Source organism: Carlito syrichta, unplaced genomic scaffold (assembly GCF_000164805.1).
Source record: "Carlito syrichta isolate Samal-C Ts95f unplaced genomic scaffold, Tarsius_syrichta-2.0.1 Scaffold313872, whole genome shotgun sequence".
Lineage (NCBI taxonomy): Eukaryota > Metazoa > Chordata > Mammalia > Primates > Tarsiidae > Carlito > Carlito syrichta.
This window is the reverse complement of record NW_007257968.1, coordinates 543193-563739: the sequence shown is the minus strand read 5'-3', so window position 1 is coordinate 563739 and position 20547 is coordinate 543193. Positions and strand designations below refer to the sequence as shown.

Below are 20547 nucleotides of genomic sequence, written 5' to 3'. Positions count from 1 at the left end.
GATATTGTAACAGAACGCTGCAGTGAAATGTTTCTTAATGACTCTCCTGTACTGCCTAAAGGAAAAGACCTATGAGTTCCTTCAACTCAATGTGATGTTTCAGTGATCTCTACTTTAGCTCTAAATCGGAATCAGTGCCATGGGAAAAGAAAAGTCTCTTACAACTTAGACATCCGCCTGCCTAGCAAACACAAACAAGAACACATGTATTGTTTTCCTGGAGCTGGCAAAAGAGATCTCAAGTCACACAGTTACAAACAGAGCTTTCATTCAGATGCCAGGCATATAAACTCAGCTACCCAGAAAGTTTAATGAAGACTGTAGTTTTAGAATGAAAGCCTGAGCAGGAAGGAATTCTGCCCTGGAAATTCTCAATGCTCTGCCTGAGTCACATTGAAGGATGGAGATAGTCTCCTCATTCCAGTGCTCTGCACCTGCCACAGTCACAAGATTATCCTCAGGACAGCAGTCATACTGCAATGACAATGGAGACTCTGAAGAGAAGTCAGTCAAAGACACAGAGCTTTGGGCAAGACCAAGGGTCTTCACCAGGAAAGGCTTAATGCAGAAGTGCCCTCCCTCCTCAATTCCCTCAAGATGAGCTTTGAGCCTTGACATAACTGTTTCCACCTATAATGGCTGTAAGAGCCAAGTTCAGGCAAATGTTCAGCAACGTTCTAGCAAATGATGTATAAATAGATAACATGGTTCTAGAGATGATCTAGGATGAGGTAAGAGACTCAGAGAGCTGAGGTGACTTGCCCATGATCCACCGTGAATCAGAGACAGTCAGGACACGAACCCAGGCCTCCTGGACCTTGATTCCATAACACCATGTCAAAATGGAACACTCGCCTCTCGGGTATATTTCTACGTGTATGGCAGCTCATAAAGTTCATAAGTATAAAATACTGCCAAGAGGTTAAAATAATATTATAAAAACAAACAACTTTCTACTTTCATTTTGCTCTGGAATCACCTGTACAAACCCACGGCAGAAAAGCGAAGAGGTTTTCTTCAAGTCTGTTAAACTCTCTTCTAATAAAAATGCATCAGAGAGACTCGACATCCTTTCTCAGGCCCGATGATCATAATCTGACTAGTTAATCATAAGTGACTTCAAGTTGTTGAGGAGGCAGGAAGTACGACAGGAGAAATGTGGATGCTTTTCCCTCTTGGTTTCTAACATGTTAATCCTGCAACAGAATGGTCTAGATTGATATACAAGTTATATCCTTAATTTGATTTAAAAATGTAACATCCAAACACTCTTTAAAAATTCAGCCTTGTTTTAGTCCAAATAGCAAGCAGAGCATTCACATGATCAGAAATGAATGACTTAGGGAGGAAAGACAAGGAAGCACGGAGGAGGGAAAAAAGATGACCTAAATGTAAAATGCGCTCCCTCATTTATCAGGCAAGTCTGCATCTCTGTGAATTCAATGCCTCTGTGCTCTCATTCAGGGACAAACAAGAATTTTCCTGTAAGACACCACAGTCACATTCTTTTCCATGCCTGAGAGCCTGAGTCTCGAACAAAAGGCTTCAGTTGATTTCATGTGAGCCAAAATGGAATGTGAGTGCCATTCAGAGAGTAACACACTAAAAAGATTTTAGCGGGCACATTGGCCCCCACAGTCCTGGAGGGAAAATTCCGGCTGTATGGTAACAAAGGCTATGCTGCTAGCCCTGCCTCTCCTCCATGGGGGACACTAGGACTGCCTTGCAGACTAGGCTCCAAGGACACCACCCCCCTCAATTTGTGTGACAACAGGATTGTCTTTTCTCCTCCTGAATTCCTGACTGGGGCTGGCACCTGGACCAGCCACTATTTTGTCAGAATTATTTAAGAGATGTGGCTTTGGTCAGGCACAGTGGCTCACGTTTGTAATCCCTGTGCTTTGGGAGGCTGAGGCAAGAAGATCACTTGAGGCCAGGATTTAGAGACTGGGTTGGACAACATAGCAAGAACCTATCTCTACGAAAAAATTGAAAGAAAAAAATAATAGCCTGGCATAGTGGTGTGCACCTGTAGTCCCAGCTACTGGGAAGTGCAGGAGGAGTGGGGATGGTGGGGTGGGAGACTGCTTGAGCCCAGGAATTCAAGGGTGCAGTGAGTTATGATCACAACACTGTACTCCAGCCTGGGTGACAAAGTGAGACCCTGTCTCAAAAAATTAAAAATTAAAAAAAGGTGTGGCTTCAGGACAACGAAAAGAAGCCTCTCACTTCCAGGGACGGTGATTCAATCCTCGCAAGTTATTGCTTGGTTTATCTATTTTCACAAAAGGTCTTAAGAAATTAAGATCGAAGCGGGAAATACGACTATGGGTCTCCTAGATTACAGCTATGACTGGGGGGAGAGAAAAGCAACAGAAGAGAGGGATGAGCTTCCAAATTGAAGGGTGGATAAAGTGCCAATCTGTGCTAAAAGAACACGAAAAGGAAATGCATTAGAGAAATAACAACTTGGAGGAAAAGTCACAATGACAGAAGTTGGTGAGTATGATAAATTATACCAAAGCAAAGCTGAAACCACAGAAATCTCAATCTTCTGAGATAATGGCTGTTTTTGATGTTATTCGGATGATCTGGTGATTGTCAGAATACAACTTCTTCAGGTTACAGACATTACTGTCAAAGTCACTTGGACTAATGTCCAAACTACACCCACCTGTGGCCATGAAGGCTGGCACTGAGGCGCTCAGGTGGCTCCCTATGTCTCTTAAACATTCACACAGACCTGCTATTTATATTCCAGTCTGTCCTGGAGCCAAAGGCCTAGGAAGCAGGGAAAGTATCCAGACGATTTCACTCATAGTTCTGTTTAGTTCCAGATAGCAACTGCTGATTTTCAAAGTGCAGGGTTTTAGATATTCAAGTACCACAGGATTGGAGAGAGAGGGAGTACTTGAAACCTAGAGGGATATTTTCACTTGAAAAGACATACTCTGGAAAGATCTATCCAACAAACTACAAATATAAGCTATTAAATTAAAAATCTGGTTTCAAAATCATGCCCTCTTTAGTTGGAAATATCTTTCTCCAAACTCAGATCCAACTTTTGAATTGTTTGGTTTCAAAAGACAGAATTAGAGAGATCTGGTTTGAAAACTAAAATTACAATTGGCTGCTTTTAAAAAAAACCCCAAAACCTCTTTATATGAAATGAGGGACAAAAAAAAAAAGAGGCAAATGATGATATCTACATGCTTAGACTGGGAGAATAGCTCCCAGCTCCCCTGGAGGGATGTTCTCTCAAATCTCAGTAAACTGAGTTTGTCATTGAACTTCAGAACTGGTAGTGATATCAGCAATCTACCTAGTTCAAGTCCTCCATTTCATAGGTGAAGAAACTAAAGTCCAAAGGGACTTTGTCCAGGATGAGAAGCAGAGCCAGGGCACAGCCCAGATGTCCCCTCCACCCTGGGCTCTTCTGATACATTACACTGTGGTCACACAAGGGTAGCTATGTGGCAGGCCTTGCCGCTCTGAAGGCCCCTGGGAGCTAAGAACTTATGACTATGAATTTCAATGAAATGAGCTACAGAAGATGTTTCTAATTTGAAGGCGCTGTTGAACCATGTTTCCCAAATTTGCCTGATGATGAGAGACACCTGGGACACTTGTCAAAAATTAAAATCCTCAGACCCCTTCCCAGACCTCCTGAATCAGCCTTTCCAAGGGGAGGGACCTGGGAGGCTGAATTTTTAACAAGTGCCCCACATAACTCTCATCAGCAGCTAAGTGTGGGGAAACTGTCTTAGAAGATAGTGAGGGAAAAAACTTGGCTTGTGACTCAAAGGAGTTTCCTCTGCCATTTAAAAGGCCACACTCTGGCCTGGGAGGCCCAGCTCCCTAGGCTTCCACACTGACTTGTGTCTTCAGCATTGGCCTGGAATGGTGAGCTCTTTTTAAGGTCTACATAAAGACACATACAACCAACACAAAATAACATACATCCTTCACTGTTCTCAGGGAAAAGTCTTTTGATTGGCAAAACAAAATTACTGTTCAGACACACTTTTAATAGGGAAACTAGATGTAATTGGCTTAAAAGCAATCAGATGCTGAAACTAGACAGGAGGGCGAGAATCCTGTCGTTTGTCACCATGGCTAACAACGCAATGGAGAAAATCAGTAACGAAGTCCAAAAATAGCCTGGAGCTCCCAGGAGAGCTGTCTACTTTGAGACAGGTGTGCATGGTGGGTGCCCCCTGCTGATGGTGTGAGGTCAGATCCAGGTCACAGAGGGAGATGGGAGACCTGAAACATAGGGTGAGGGGTCATGGGTTCCAGAGGAGGGCTGCTGGAGTGCACTAGAGTCCAGAGGCTCACTCCAGGTCGGCGTCCACCTGCTCCGTGTCGGAGCACTGCAACTTGTTGCGCTCCCACTGGCAAATGGCGTTGGCATACTCCACAACCAGCTTATCCATCCACGTCAGGGGCTCGGGGAACAGCACGGAGCCCTCAAAGAAGCCCAGGTGGCCCCCATGCAGAGGCAGCACAAACATGACGTTTTCCCGTTTCTCTGCAGGGGAGAGGCAGTTGAGTGAGAGACTGTACTCTAGTTAGCCCCAGGGCAGGAGGTAAGAGAGTGGGCTGGTCAGGATGGCCTGAGTTTTCTATCCAGGGAAGAGTCACCAAGTGGGCACCTGGCCTCCACTCATTCTGCCTTGTTCATCAAAGAGGGACAGATCTTCTGTGAGGCAGGCAGGATAGTGAGATCTAGCAGGTTTGGAAGGTAGCTTGGTTTTGGAGCTGAATGGGCACCAGCTTAAGAAGGCTTTAGAACTCTGCAGAGTTCTCAAACTTGGCTGCATGTTAGAATCAGCTGGAGAGTTTTTTTTTTTTTCTTTTTCTTTTTTGAGTTGGAGTCTCACTCTGTCGCCCAGACTGGAGTGCAGTGGCCCCTCCCGGCCACCGCAGCCTCAACCTGCTGGGCTCCGGCGATCCTTCCGCCTCAGCCTTCCAAGTAGCTGGAACTACAGGCGCGCGCTACCACACCCAGCTAATTTTTGATTTGTTGTAGAGATGAGGTCTCATCAAGTTGCCCAGGCGGGTCTGGAGGCCACGGGCTCAGGCAATCCACTCACCTCGGCCTCCCGAAGTGCTGGGATTACAGGCTGAGCCACTGAGCCCGGCTACTGCTGGAGAGTTTTTAAGCCCCCTAAACCCAGGCTGGCCCAGATGGACTAAATCAGAATCTTAGGGCAGAAGGTGTGGGAGGAGTGAGGGGGAGAAAACCCAGGAATTGGTATTTCTAAAACTATCCAGGTGATTCCTTCTGTTTCCAACTTTGTGCCTCTGAATCACACGGGCTATCTTGTGAAAATACAGACTCTGATTTAATAAGCCTGAGGGGGAGCTGAGATGCTGCATTTCTGAAAGCTCCTGGGTGATGCTGCTGCTGTTGGGGGTGGGGAGGGGACAGGCTGAGTGGGGATTCCTAGCACTTACAGTGTTATTTACTACCACTGTTATTTACTAGAGAACAAGAAGAATTCAATGGAGTCAATGATTTTTCATTACAGACATTTATCTTCAAGATTCCTAACTTAAGCTGCAGGTTGTGTTAGAAGATGCCCAAGCTCCCAATGCCACATGCTAAATGGCCATCCTATGAGCTAATAACCTGGAGTTTGACTTTGTGAATACATGTTTAGGTTAGTCCCACATGGACTAGTAAAAGCTATTACGGAAAAGATGTGTAAAATGGGCAGCCAGGGCAGTCAGATATAACAGGAAGCATCTATCTTCCCAGGGGAATAACTGACAGGAGCCCTTTGCTGGCTCTACAGTGCTCTTTTCTAGCCTGCCTTCTTTTATTATTCCTTTTCAGTCGCTATTTTATAAATTTCCATGTGACAACATTAGTGCTATGACTTGTCACTATAGAGGCACAGAAGGAAGCAGGTGTGGCTGCTCTCTCCCATGGCTGCGCATGTGACTGAGTGGGCTGCTGTACAGGGAATGCTAGGCTGAACAGAGGCTTGACGGGAGATGGCTTTGATCCCGTCACACACAGCCTCCATCCTGAGGGCTCTGGCTGGGCGGGGCTCTTCATCCACCACATTATCTACTCTTCTAGTTTGGGGTCATGAGAGAACCAGACATATGCCTCTTCCTTCTGGTTAATACATGGTATTTACAAGAAGAAACGTAGTAACAGAGGAGAACTGTGGAGGGTGGGGGATGATGTCCTAGGGATCTGAAGTTACAGTGCCAAGGAACTTTGCAATTCCCCGTGCTTCCTCCTGCCGCCCTCTTTCTAGCTTCTCTTTTATTTTTTTATTTATGTATTTATGTATGTATGTATGTATGTATGTATTTATTTTTTGAGTTGGAGTCTCACTCTGTCGCCCAGACTGGAGTGCAGTGGCCGCTCCCAGCTAATGCAGCCTCGACCTGCTAGGCTCTGGTGATCCTTCCGCCTCAGCCTTCCGAGTAGCCGGAATTACAGGCACGCGCTACCATGCCTGGCTGATTTTTTGATTTATTGTAGAGATGAGGTCTCGCTGCCCAGGCGGGTCTCGAACCCGTGGGCTCAGGCAATCCACTCACTTCAGCCTCCCAAAGCGTGGAATTACAGGCTGAACCACCGAGCCTGACTTGTATTTTTATTCTTAAAGCAGATGGAAAGGCTGTCACTGGCTTTTTGTTTGGCTTTTCAGGTCAAATTTAAAGTCTAATTATCTCTTTAAGTCAAACTCTCTTTTTTTAATTTCAAACATAAATATTTTTATTCTTTGCTTAATCAGTAAGTAGAGTAGTCTGCTACTTTAAAAGTCAAACTCTCAACCTTAAGGGAACCATAATCCCCAAGACAATGATTTCACAGAATACCAAGTGACTCCCTAAAAGCTCTCTTATGGATATACATGATGGTCCTGTCTCAGGCACTAAGAGGGGACACAAGGAGGGCCTGAAGCCCAGGCCCATCACAGCCCCAGAACTGTCAGGCTAGGCAGAATAAGAACACTGCCATGAGATATCCCTCCTCAAAGAGACTGGTCTCCAGGAGTAGACAGAATGGTGAAGGTGAAAGAATTTATAGTGGCAATTTGCTGAGTTGCTGAGGGAGCAGTAGGAAGAAACACTTACCTGAAAGAGATTTTGGAATGGTTAGAAGACTTTCATGCACCAAGGGGTCATCAGCTGCATTAACCAGCATGAGAGGCACATAAATCTGCAGCAAGAAAATAAAGTAGAATTAAATTATCTAATCCCATTTTCAGACTCCATTGATTCAAGGCTCAAATCACTGCCAGACATGTCTTTCAAGCAAAGAGAAGAGGGTCACAGCTCAGCTCACTGAACAGGTGAAGAAAGGATGCCTTGTGTTCACCAGCAGTGTGCTGAGTTCATCTGGCTCTGTGATTCCTGCCCTGGCAGCAGGCGTGTGCAGGAGCAAAGCTTTCTGATGATCATCACAGGGTTTCAGTTTAGCTGGGCCTTTCCGAAAATGACTTTACAGAGAGTTATGTACATATTCATTCAGCTTATATCGTGGGGAGGAAAAATGAAATGTACTCCATGCCAGACTAGAGACCTTCTAGAAGAATCTGAAGGGTGAAAACAGGAGTAACCTGGTGAATGGAGGATATCAGGAAACTCTTGGCAGGGTGGCATTCAACATCCACCTTACCAAAATAGCCAATAGTCTCCTTTTTCATCTTAATGAAGATGGTACCGAGGGGGAGACTCAGATGTTACTGAAGTCATCCTACGGGTCTCTGATGTTGGCTCTACGTTTCTATAATGGTTTAGATGAAGACACCAAAAGGTTGGGTGATGATGCTAAACAAGGAGGGATAGCCATGTGACGGCTGGCAGAACTGTAGTTCACCAATTCACAGTGAAGTCCTTTAGCTGGGGGAATGGTAGGCCACACCAACAGGTGGACATTTGACAGGGATAAACGGGAAGGCCTGTGTTTGGATACAAAGAACAATTGTGCAAGACAGAATGAGGGAGACTGGCTTGGTGGTTCAGGTAAAGATATATGGGGATTTTGGTTGGCCACAAACTTAATACACACCAAAGTACATTCATACAAACCAGTGTATCTTGCCAACAGACATACTCATCACTATGATACAAATCGTATATATCTAGATTACTCTGTGCTCAATAGATCATAGCAAACACTTTGAGTCCAAGTCTTAGGCACCATGCTAGCAAAATACACAATGGCCAAAAAATGGGTCCAGGACGGAAAGAAATTGAGATGGATCTCTTATACAGAATTCCAGCAGAAACAGGCAGGATTATACTGTCAAAGGAAGAACAAGAAAAAAAAATTGGGAACCTGGAAACAACCATGCTGCCCATCAAAAGAGGACTGGATTAAAAAAATGGTACATATACATGATGGAATACTACGCAGCCATAAAAAAGAACAAAATCATGAATTTCGCAGCAACCTGGATGGAACTAGAGTCTATAATACTGAGTGACCTCTCACAGAAACAAAGATCCGAGTATCACATGTTCTCACTCATATAATGAACCTTGAACATCCAATGTAATACTATAAGAAAATGACTGACGGTACTGGGAAACTATGGGAGGGGAGGGGGATAGGATTAACAGTCGCAAATATCTGTCTGGGGATGTGGAAACACCTCTTATCAACAGGGTGCCTGAATGAAACGTAATTGTACACCTAACCCTTAACTGTGCCCCACAAAATCATAATAAAAAATATTGATTAAAAAAAAAGAAAAAAATTAGGTGTTGGAGCAAAATTAAGGATTTTCACAGGAGCACCAGCCTAAGGGACATCTCTGGGATTAATATATGGGGGCCATGGAGGGACAGCATTTGGTTCAATAATAAATTCAAGTTAAAAATGAGAGTAGTGTGAGCCAGCTTCTGGCAGGGTGTCCACCAGAAACATTAGGAGGGATATTTGTTGTATTATGTACGAGGCTGATGGAGCAACACTAATTCAGAGCCACTCACCCTGTGCAGGTACCTCATGCAGCTTTCTTCCTCGTAATATTCTTTCAGGGAGTTATAGCCATGAAACTTCCTGGAACACACCAAAGGGAAAAGGAATAGGACAGAAGAACATTTGTCATAAGATTGAAATGCTGAGCTGATTATTGCTTTAATCCCCCATACTAAATCGTCACATTGACACAAGCAGCAATCAGGTCTGAATAATGAGCTGATTTTACTATGGCTTCAGTTCCTGCACTAACTCATCATATCAACAAAACATATGTAGGCAGCAGAGTTAGGGGTTAAGAGCACTGGCTTTGGCATCTAGGTTCAAATCCTGGTTTGGCCATTTACTGGCTATGTGACCTTAGGCAAATGGTTCAACTTTTCTGGTCTCTGACTTCTCCTGCATAAAAATGGACCAAAGACAGGATCTTCCCTCACTGGCACTGTGAAATTTTTATTTTTTATTTTTTTGAGTTGGAGTCTCACTCGGTCGCCCAGACTGGAGTACAGTGGCCGCTCCTGGCCACCGCAGCCTCGCCTGCTGGGTTCCAGCGATCCTTCCGCCTCAGCCTTCCGAGTAGCCGGAATTACAGGCACGCGCTACCACGCCCGGCTGATTTTTTGATTTATTGTAGAGATGAGGTCTCGTTGCCCAGGCGAGCCTCGAACCCGCGGGCTCAGGCATTCCACTCACCTCAGCCTCCCAAAGGCGCGGGATTACAGGCTGAGCCACCAAGCCCGGCTGGCACTGTGAGATTTATGACATTAAAGTGCTTACTATCATGATGACTGACCCAGAGTAATTACCCAGTAACATTTATTATCCATTGTAGTAATTATTAGTGAATGTTACATTTCTTGAGGCAGCATGAAACCAGATGTCACTATAGACACAGAGAAACTGAAATACAAAGGCATTTACTAGAACATTCTTTTCAACAAGTTCTTCCTGGTGAAGTAACGGGACCAGAGTGAAGTGGAATGAAATACATATTAGATAATAGAAATGAAGCTTAGTGCAGTGGTTCATGCCTATAATCCCTGGATTTTAGGAGGCTGAGGTGACAGGACTGCCTGAGCTCAGGAGTTTGAGACCAGCCTGAGCAACATGGTGAGACTTTGTCTCTACAATAAATACAAAAACTTAGCCAGGCGTGGTGACGTGCGCCTGTAGTCCCAGCTACTTGGAAGGTTGAAGGATTGCCTGAGCCCAGCAGGTCAGCACTCCAGCCTGGGTGATAGAGTGAGATTCCGACTCAAAAAAAAAAAAAAAGATAATAGAAATGAGGCAGTGGTTCACAGTTAGCAATTCTGTCCACCCATGGAGCAGTAATAAGAGATAAGTTGGCATTTAACAAAACCTTCAGTGCTCCAGCATGAAAGAAGGAGACTGGTTTGGTGGTTCAGGCAATGTTGCTCTGCTCTGTGCCTGGAAAGGTTCATACTGGAGGTCTGATATCAGAAAGCCCGAGGTCATATCAAGCCTGAACATGCCAATGTCATTTGGTCTTGATACTAGGAGGCTCAAGTCAACCTAGGCCAGGGATCTCTGAAAACTTCATTTCTTTCTGACATAGATCAGGCCCTCTGGCTTCTGAATGGTGGAGCTTTTCTGGTCTGACCATGGTTTTTAAGATAATCCTGCCTCCCTTGAAGTTGTGGATCTCTTCTGCCACCAGCCTCATTAGTCATTTCTGCCTGGGAAGGATCTGGAAAGCTCTGGTCAGACTCTTAGGAACCTCTTGATAGAGAGGAGGACAAGTGTAGAGATTATCTCTAGGACATCTGTCCTTGTGAATTAGTCCTTCTACAATCTTAGCTGTCAGAGAAAGCATTCCATCTCTCTGGTATCAGTGGTGATAGAACTATGAGGAGGCTGCCAAAACTGGTTAAGATCACGAAACTGCTACTCTCCAACACTATTTAAAGTGGAAGAACTTGGTTGGGTGAGGTGGCTCATGCCTGTAATCCCAGCACTTAGGGAGGCTGAGGCAGGAGGACTGCTTGAGCCTAGGATTTGAGATCAGCCTAGGCAATATAGTGAGACCTTGTCTCAAAAAAACATCAAAAAATTAGCCAGGCATGGAGGCGTGTACCTGTAGTCCCAGTTACTTGGGAGCCTGAGGCTCAAGGACCGCCTGAGCCCAGAACGTTGATGAGTCATGATCATGCCACTGTACTCCAGCATGGGTGACAGAGTGAGACCCTGACTCAAAAAAAAAAAAAAAAAAAAAAAAGGGAGAACTTTAGGAAGAGCTGAGAAACATTCTCTTCTGGGCTTAAAAAACATTAGAAGATGAATGGGAAATGTAAATTAAATTTGTTTTTTCTCATTAGACACTACAATAAAGTCACAAGTGAGGGTGGGTAAAATTCATTCTTACCTTCTTACATGCCAGCAATTTCTGAATTTCTATTTTCTCTAAGTAACTGTTAGCAGGCATACTGCAAGGTTATTTGATCTAAGAAGGCTACTAAAATTTCATAAGGAAGAAGTAGAGACCCCACACTCTCAGGTCCATATCTACCTAAGATGATAAATACTTACTTGCTTTAACCCACATCTAAAGATCTCAAATCACTGTATTTAGAGACAGGGTCTCTTGCTGCACAAGCCGGAGTTTGGTGTGCAATGGTGTAATCATAGCTTACTGCAACTACTAACTCTTGGGCTCCAGTGTTCCTCCTGCTTTGGCCTCCCAAGTAGCTAGGACTACAGCCATACACCACCATGCCCAGCTAATTTTTAGATTTTTTTGTAGAGATGAGATCTTGTTATGTTGCCAGGCTGATCACAAACACTTGGCATCAAGCAATCCTCCCACCATGGCCTCCCAAAGCACTGGGATTACAGGTATGAGCTACCATGTCTTTAACGATTGTTAAATAAAAAGGAGGATATATTTAGAGAGAATGATGAGGTCAGACATCTTCTGCACCTTTTCCAGCTAAGGCTAACCTCAATCAGATACAGGTAATAGGAAAGAGGATACTATCAGGGATGGGACCTCAGGTGCCTGGAGGAGCCAGGCAGGTAAAGAGTTAATGAATTAAGTGGGTGGGGGTTGTATCTCCACTCAGAGAGGAGTCTTCATGCCCCAAAATGTCCATTTTGCTTGGTGTAGCCTGCTAGGTCTTTCTGTTTTTCTACTTTTGATAAAGACATAGATGAGTGCAAGAAATATTGCCTTTGCCTTTTACTCCACTGTAAATGCAGATTTATGTGGTACCTGATACTGCCCTGAGGTTAAAGCAGGACAGGTAGGGTGAAGATGGCCCATGACTAGGGTAGGCACACCCCAGCTCCTCTACTCAAGCTAACTGCTTGGCAGGAATGCAGAACGAGTGGCCGATCCTCTTCCTGTTTGCCAAGAGGAACTAGATATGTGCTTTTCTGTGAAATCCACTGGACACTTACTTATTCAAAGAAAAAAAGACCCTTAACACTAAAGTTGGCAGAACAAATCACTGGTGCTGGGCAGAGCTGACCCACAGCCTCCTGCCTGGCACCCCGTTCCTCTCCTGTCCATGTGAACATACCTCATCACGTTGTCGTCAATCTGCATCAGGGATGTTGCTGTGTAGAGCCGGCTCAAGTCCGTGTCCTCAAGGCTCTGGGGTTTCTTAACATGGTCTCCAAAAAGAGCTTGCCTTGAAGGAAACATAAAAGTAAAGAGATTAAGATGTAAAGGATGAATAACCACAGCGGAGCTTGCTTCTTTGCCAGAGGCAGGCCAGGAGACATAGTCTATGAGGTAAGTTAGAAATAGATCCCTTTTGCCTTTAGAATGTCCCGGTTAACTTCTGAGACTTTTGAATAACAGTAGAAAGATGAATGTCAAGGCCTTATTTTCCTTTTCAGGGACACCTAGACAAATGAAAGACTGGGTTTGAGCCTGGCTGAATACCACAGGGGAGATCTCAAGATGGGCCTTACGGTGAGTGGCTGGCAGTGGGCGGAACCATGGAGGCACCGTCTTTACATTGGTGTTGACACTGTCCCCTTGGACAGAGACTCTTTCCCTTTAGGGGCTGTTCATGTTGCTGAACAAGGAAGACAATGGTTAATCCACTTAGCATTTGGGAAAATCAACAGCTCTCTAGTGTGTTAGATAAAAAGCTCACATCTATTTAAGAGAGTAATCATTTCTAATTTTTTCCAACCCCCAGTGGAGCTAGAATTTCTATTGAGAAAAAAGTCCATCTTGGAAGGATAACAATAAAGGTAGGGCTCAAAATGTGCACTTTATTTATTTACTATATATTTTTTTGAGTCGGAGTCTCACTCTGTCGCCCAGGCTAGAGTACAGTGGCACTCTCACGGCCACCGCAGCCTTAACCTACAGGGCTCAGGTGATTCTTCTGCCCCAGCCTTCCTTGTAGCTGAAACTACAGGCATGCAGCACCACGTCTGGCTAATTTTTTGATTTATTGTAGAGATGAGGTCTCCCCAAGTTGCCCAGGCTGGTCTCAAACCTGTGGGCTCAGGCAGTCTTCTCACCTCGGCCTCCCAAAGTGCTGGGATTATATACGTGAGCCACCTCACCCAGCCCTATTTATTTACTTATTTTTAAGTCAGGGTCTCCTTCTGTTGCCCAGACTGGAATGCAGTGGCATGACCTCAGCTCACTGCAGCCTCGACCTTCTGGGCTCAAGTAATCCTGCTGCCCCAGCCTCTGAGTAGATGGGACTACAGGCATGTACCACCACACCCAGCTAATTTTTGTATTTTTTGTAGAGATGAGATCTCACTATATTGCCCAGGCTGCAAAATGTGCACTTTAGACTTTCCTTTCTGGCAGGGGCTTCCAGTCACACCACTGAGGGAGAACTGAGTTTGCTCTGAGGTTTGGCCTCAGTGAGAAGATTCATGATGGAAACCCAGTATTCTGCTATCCATTTCCAACCTCTCCACACATTTCTCTAGCACTATAAAGAATATTAGGAAGATTATATACTTACTATATAGAATTCATAAATTTAAAGTTTCCCTAAAATGTCTAAATATTTGCCTTTCTGTAGCAAATTTCAAAAATGTAAATACACTCAGAAGAGCACATTCAAAAGACTCCCTATTTGAACCTTCTAAACTAATTAGTAGTAAGAGAGGGCCCTTTAACAAAACAAATGTTCCCTGGGAGGAGTCACTTTTAACCTCAGAGGAGCAGAAAGGCAAACAGAGGATTTGGGCTTGGTATCTGAGGCCTGACTTCACCCCCTTGGCCCACATAACCTCGGCAAATCCCCAGACACACCTGAACCTCAGCCGAGCCACACCCATCTCAGTGCCCAGCACATGGCTGATGCTCAAACAACACGAGTCGAGCAGAAATAGCTGGTTTACCAGCCGACACAGGGGACAGAAGTCTCCCTCTGTTCTCCACCCACTCAACACGAGGACCTGAGGACATGTCTGGCAGTGTGGCAGCCTGAGGGGCCTGTGAGTCCAGACTTGCTCAGGCGCCATGTGAACCCCCACCCACAGGAAGCCCAATCTGGAGTGTGTGGCCTAGATAGGCAGTACCAAATTCTCTTTTAAACATTGAAAAAAAGAGAACAAGAAACTGATCATTTAGTCAGAATGCCTTTCTAGGGTAGTGCCAAAAATCCCCCCAAATTTTAATTTTTGAGCACTCATATGTGCTAGACTCTGGGAACAATCAAAACATGCCTAAGCCCTCCTGTGCTTTTCAGTTTAGTTTATGACACAGGATTCCCAGAGGGGAAACAACAGAAAAGTAACTTGGGAGTGGATGAGCCAGCTCCACAGAGGCAGGAGAGCTGACATGGACTTAATGGATGGGCTGGGTTCCCACAGTAGAGATGATGGGAAGACATTCTCAGCAAGGGCAGTACGTGGGGTAGGGAACCCCAGGGGGGCGTGTGGTCTCTAAGTGGCCCAGTCCAGCTGGAGGGAAGGGAGGAGTAGAGAAGGAGGCAGAGATGTCAGTGATAACTAATCATAGTGGAAAAATCATCATGAGCACGTACTGAGTACAGCTGCACTCCAGGCACGCTCTAAGCATTTGACGGGTCAACCCCCTAGAAGGCTCTGAGCAGGAGAGGTAGGATGAGCATGGTGTGCATGCAGAGGCTCAAACCCCAAGCAGGGAGGTGCGGATGCTACGTTCTGATTCTCGCTTCACATCAGAACCCCAAAGGAGAGCCGAGCACGAGTCCTGATCCCCAAGCACAGAAGCATCCTAAGGAGGAAGGTCCCCTCAACGATGACAAGCCACTTAAGGATTTCTCTCATTTGGGAAAGAATGGGGCAGAAGTGGTTCCATGTCTTGGAGTTACAGGGAATTAGGAAGGCAGAAAATGATTTGGCAAATTTGGTAGCTTGAGACAAGTTTGTTTGTAACCAAGTCATAAATGAAGGCAAGCAGAGCAACTACACCAACCCCATCTTATTTATGTATATAGGCATTCATTCACTCATTTTGAGAAGCAGGGGTCTGGCTTCTAGTGACTCCTAAATGAGCTCAGGAAGGAGCTGTCTGTCTCCTGAGGGAGAATGGAAGATGATGTACCTGTGTGAGAGGATGATCTTCTTCATGTTGTCAGCCATGAGGAAGTTGTAGAACCGCCGGCACTGATCCCACTGCATGAAGGTTTCCTGGGCCCTGGAAGAACCATAGTGAGTGAGTGGGGCTGGGGCATGTGGGTGCGGGTGGGCAGCCAGGAGGAGGCTCTAGCCATGGGAGCAAGGTGCTGGAGTGGAAAGCATCGGCTCTCTGGCAGTGGTGGCCCCCACTTTGGAAAAAAGGTTCTGAAGTGCAATGCTCAAACATCTGTGGAGAAAACTATGGAGAAACTATGACAGCGCTCTGTTGAAGGGGACCCTGGCAAGGACCCTCTCTAGGGCCAGAGGTTTTGTTGGTGGCACTTCTGACATCTTCTTCCAGCACACTGGCCTTCTCTTAGTCACAGAGCCTGCCAGAATCTGCCAGTACAACAGTCTGCTTCAATTGTCATTTGAACACTTGCTGTATTCGGCTTCCTACAGGCAAGTTTTCTGACTTAATGATAGGAGCACGTAAGGGAAACCAAAGGAGGAAATCAAAGGGGAAGTAGAGGGACCACTGACCCCTACTAGGCATGGCTGGCAGGGTTGGTCTGGGAGAGTCTCTGCCTATAAGGCTAGTGGTGGTTGGCATGTGCTAGGCCTGCCTGCCGTAAGGGTCACTCTCTGACCTTCCAGCGGAGGCACTAGGCAGGTGATACTACCCCTGTTTGGCAGAGCCCAAGTTCTGACGCCTGCCCGTGTGAAAGGAGGAGACAATACTACCAGCCCTGTCTAGGAGCTTCCCCGGCCAATTTCTGTGCCCACACGTCAGATGAACACTACCAGCAGGCACATGCCCACCATGGCTGCCCAGCCCTTCCCACTTTGCTCTTCTTCCTTGAGTGTGAATCCAAGCACAGGCAGCTACTGAGTCCATGCTAATCAGAGGAACTTTCACTCTGCAGATTTATGAGTCTCTAGGTCTGATTCCACCCAGTGAGCAATCTGGGTGTCACTATTTCCACATGGGTTTTCTCTACTAGATGGTAAATGAGAGGACTGGGTGGTTTCTAGGATTGGGTTTGTTTTGTTTTGTCTTAAATCCAGGGCATTTATAAAAGTAATTTTCCCAAAGCTACCACACTGCAATTTTGAAATAGCAAACATTTCCCATAATGTAGTGGTTGAAAAGAAAGAGGCAGTGGAGGGTTAAGACTGAAATGGTTTGTGGACTTAATGGTCTGTAACATGCTCATCAAACACAGGCTAAAGCTCAAGGGGAAGACTAACACCACCTTCAAGGCTCAAATGGTCACTGTATAAATGCACTGGGGCCTCCCCAAACACAGTAGGAACAGAAAGAACAGGTCAGATCACCACGAGAAACCCCACCTAAGGCAGGACTGTGGGTACCTGCCTGAGGTCTGAGGGCAGGTGTTAGCCAATCAGCCGTCTCCCTCTCCTCTGACCTCGGACCCCAGCTGCCCTTTCTTCTGAGAACCAACAGACTCTTGGTATCCCAGCTTTCTCATGCCCTTGCTCATTTCTTCCTTTACTGACCCCCCAACTAAAGGGACATTCTTGCTTTAGTCAGCACCTCCTTCATAGTAGAGGGACTATAGAGGTAGGGAAGGGGTGGGTAGCCATTAACTTAAGGTATAAAAAGAAACTCCATGGTCTGACATGGTGACACCTGCCTATAGCCCCAGCTACTTGGGAGGCTGAGGTGGAAGGATCACTTGAGTCCAGGAGATTGAGGCTACAGTGAGCCGTAATCTTGCCACTGCACTTCGGCCTAGGCAATAGAGTGAGATCCTGCCTCAATAAACAAACAAACAAATAAATAAAAAAATAAAAAAGCCAATCCAGCACAAGCAGAAAATATTCAGATGGAATAACATTACAAGCACTGCTTGCTGAGACAATCTGGGGACTCACAGGGGCCCTGAGCTCCATGAGGGATCAGGACAAGAATACTGGGACCAGTGTCTTACTCCATTTACTTTGGCTAATATTGATTCCCAGTATCTTTGTTTACCACTCAGTATATGTAGGGGCTGTCTTTTCCTACCCTTGGATAACAAATTAAGGCCGGGCTCAGTGGCTCAGCCTGTAATCCCAGCACTTTGGAAGGCCAAGGCGAGTGGATTGCCTGAGCCTGCGGGTTCGAGGTCAGCCCGGGCAACTTGGCGAGACCTTGTCTCTACAATAAGTCAAAAAAATTAGCTGCGCATGGTAGCATGTGCCTATAGGTCTGACTGCTTGAAAGGCTGAGGCGGAAGAATCACTGGAGCCCAGCAGGTCGATGCTGGGTGACTGTGAGTATGCCACTGCACTCCAGCCTGGGTGAGATTCCAACTCAAAATAAATAAATAAATACATAAAAGGAATGGAAACAATTTTGTATTGGTGCAATAAAACATAATCAAGATCAATGTGTTACAAAACATTCACTCATATGTATATATTTTAAAAGGGCTGAATTCTTCACCACCACCACCAAACTGAAAGGAAACAAAAGAAAGGGAATCCTATAGACTAAAAAACCCAAGAGATTAATCAATAAATGCAAAGTGAGGGCAGTATGTGGCTCCTGATTCAAACAAGTCAACTTCTTTTTTTTTGTTTGAGTCGGAGTCTCACTCTGTTGTCTAGGCTGAAGTGTACTGGCATGATTATAGCCACCACAGCCTTGACCTGCTGGGCTCAGGCGATCCTTCCACCATACTTGGCTAATTTTTAAAATTTATTGTAGAGACAAGGTCTCACCAAGTTGCCCAGGCTGATCTCAAAGCCCAGGACTCAGGCAATTCTCTCACTTCTGCCTCCCAAAGTACTGGGATTAAAGGTGTGAGCTATTGTGCCCAGCAGTCAAACAAGCCAACTTCTATGAGATAATCAAGGAAATCTGAACAATGACTAGAGACAGGATGCCACTAGGGAATTATTAGTAAAGGAGAACGTGATCAGGAGAGTACATAGACCTTAGAGGTATCAGTGACATTTGATGAGAAGGGATTAGGATGGGAAGGACTCTGTGTGGTTATTCAAAATAAGGTCAAGTTCAGGAAGAGAAGCAGAACAGAGCTATATGGCAAGAAAATGCAAACTGCCAGGTCAGGAGGAAGAAATGAATTTTACATTTTAGATGCAAATCACAGAATGGGCACCGGAACCAGGGGACTTCAGCTCTCCAGACACTGCATGGATACCCTACTTGGCTAAGCAGCAGAACATCCCAATTCTTAACTTGCCTCTAGAGAGCTATATTCTCCATAGAGAGAAGGGGCAGCAGGAGCTGCTCCCTAGGCCGAGCCAGATCTTGGCCCAGCAGGAGAAACTGGCTGAGGATACAGGAGAGAAGTGTAGAACCTTGGGAAAAGGCAGTCAGGTCATAATTAGAGAGGGAACAGCTTTGCATAATCCAGAGTGAGCCCTTGTTGGAAGGAAGGCAGTTTTCAAAACTTCAGAGAGAACTAGGTTAACTCCTTAAAGGAAAGATGCCTCCTGAGAACTGCAAAGCTCTCAAAAAAGTGATGACCAATGAGCCAAGGAGAGCAGCCCCCACAACCAGTTTAGTTTCACTGGGAGTCTTATTTGAGAGTAATATGTATGAATTTTTAAAGAATTTTATCCATTCATTGATCTACCCATTACCAAGATAAATAAAGTTCTATGAAAATGCCTTTATTGCTAATCAATATAACCTTAAATATTAACAAAATATTACCCATACTGGATTCATGGCCATTTTCTGGTGAAGAATTTCTCTTTGAACCATTAAAAGAATTACTATTGTTTTTTAGAGACAGAGTCTTGCTCTTTTGCCCAGGCTGCAGTGCAGTGGTGTGACCTTGGTTCACTGCAGCCTTCACTTCCTGGGCTCAAGTAATTCTCCTGCCTCAGCATCCTGAGTAGCTAGGACTACAAGCTTGTGCCACCATGCCTGGTTAATTTTTTAAAAAACAGAGATGCAGCCGGGCTCAGTGGCTCAGCCTGTAATCCCGTACTTTGGGAGGCTGAGGTGAGTGAATTGCCTGAGCCCGCGGGTTTGAGACCCGCCTGGGCAACTTGGCGAGACCTCATCTCTACAATAATAAAAAATACTACCTGGGTGTGGTAGCGTGCACCTGTAGTTCCAGATCCTTGGAAGGCGGAGACGGAAGGATTGCTGGAGTCCAGCAGGTCGAGGCTGCGGTGGCCGGGAGCGGCCACTGCACTCCAGTCTGGGCGACAGAGTGAGACTCCGACTCAAAAAACCAAAACAAAACAAAACAAAATAGAGATGGGGTCTTGCTATGTTGCCCAGACTGGTCTCAAACTCCTGGCCTCAAGTGATCCTCCCACCTTGGTCTCCCAAAGTGTTGGGATTACAAGCCTAGCCAAAATAATTTTAAAAGTTGTTAGGGAAGGCAATGGATTTTTAATTACTTAGAAGAGGGTCCACACAAACAGGTCTTTACAATTAGGTTCAGGGCAATCACTTAGGCAAGAAGGAAGAGCTGAGCCTACCACTGTGTGCTGCTGGGTACTGCTCAGAGAAAGCTCAACTGCCCAACTCGTATTTTGCAAAATGAGTGGACCAAGCATTGATTAAAAGGAATTAAAGTCAGAAGAGAATGAACTGGAGAAAGGATGTATCTAACACCCAAATGAATTCAAATGACTATGCTAGCAGACTGTGAGAATGGCCAGTTTTCAAACCTGTGGTCTCTGAAAAACCACAGAGGAAGAGAATGAGAGAGGTTCCATAAGAAGGATGGGCAAGCATGCCCCAAATACTCCAAAAAGGGGGAAAAAAGGCAAGGCCACCACGAATTACAATAGGTGATGACTTTCTGAGATGCAGATCTAGGCAACACTAAAAAAAATACCTTGGAAGCAATATGCTAATTAACATGAAAATTAAAGCACATTAAAGTATTTTCCCAGAATGCTGTCACACTATCCTAAGAAGTATTTTTACTTGCAGAAGGAGGGGATTTCTTTTCAGATTTTGCCCATGTTCAATAATATATTTTTAAATTGTGGTAAAAATACATAACATAAAATTTACCATCTTTCCCATTTTTTTTTTTTTTTTT

General features: G+C 45.2%; 1 protein-coding gene across 2 annotated transcripts in view; it reads right to left on the bottom strand.

The window, feature by feature from the left end:
* Positions 1-2794: 2794 nt before the first annotated feature.
* ABHD2 (abhydrolase domain containing 2) overlaps positions 2795-20547 on the bottom strand; it is a 119890-nt gene continuing 102137 nt past the window's right edge. For both annotated transcript variants that reach the window (XM_008070615.2, XM_021718836.1), the window contains 5 exons: positions 15489-15581; positions 12496-12606; positions 8968-9037; positions 7105-7189; positions 2795-4531 (listed from right to left, as the gene is read on the bottom strand). In XM_008070615.2, the coding sequence (XP_008068806.1) occupies positions 4335-4531; positions 7105-7189; positions 8968-9037; positions 12496-12606; positions 15489-15581 (556 nt within the window). In that variant the 3' untranslated portion in view covers positions 2795-4334. The remainder of the gene's footprint in view (positions 4532-7104; positions 7190-8967; positions 9038-12495; positions 12607-15488; positions 15582-20547) is intronic.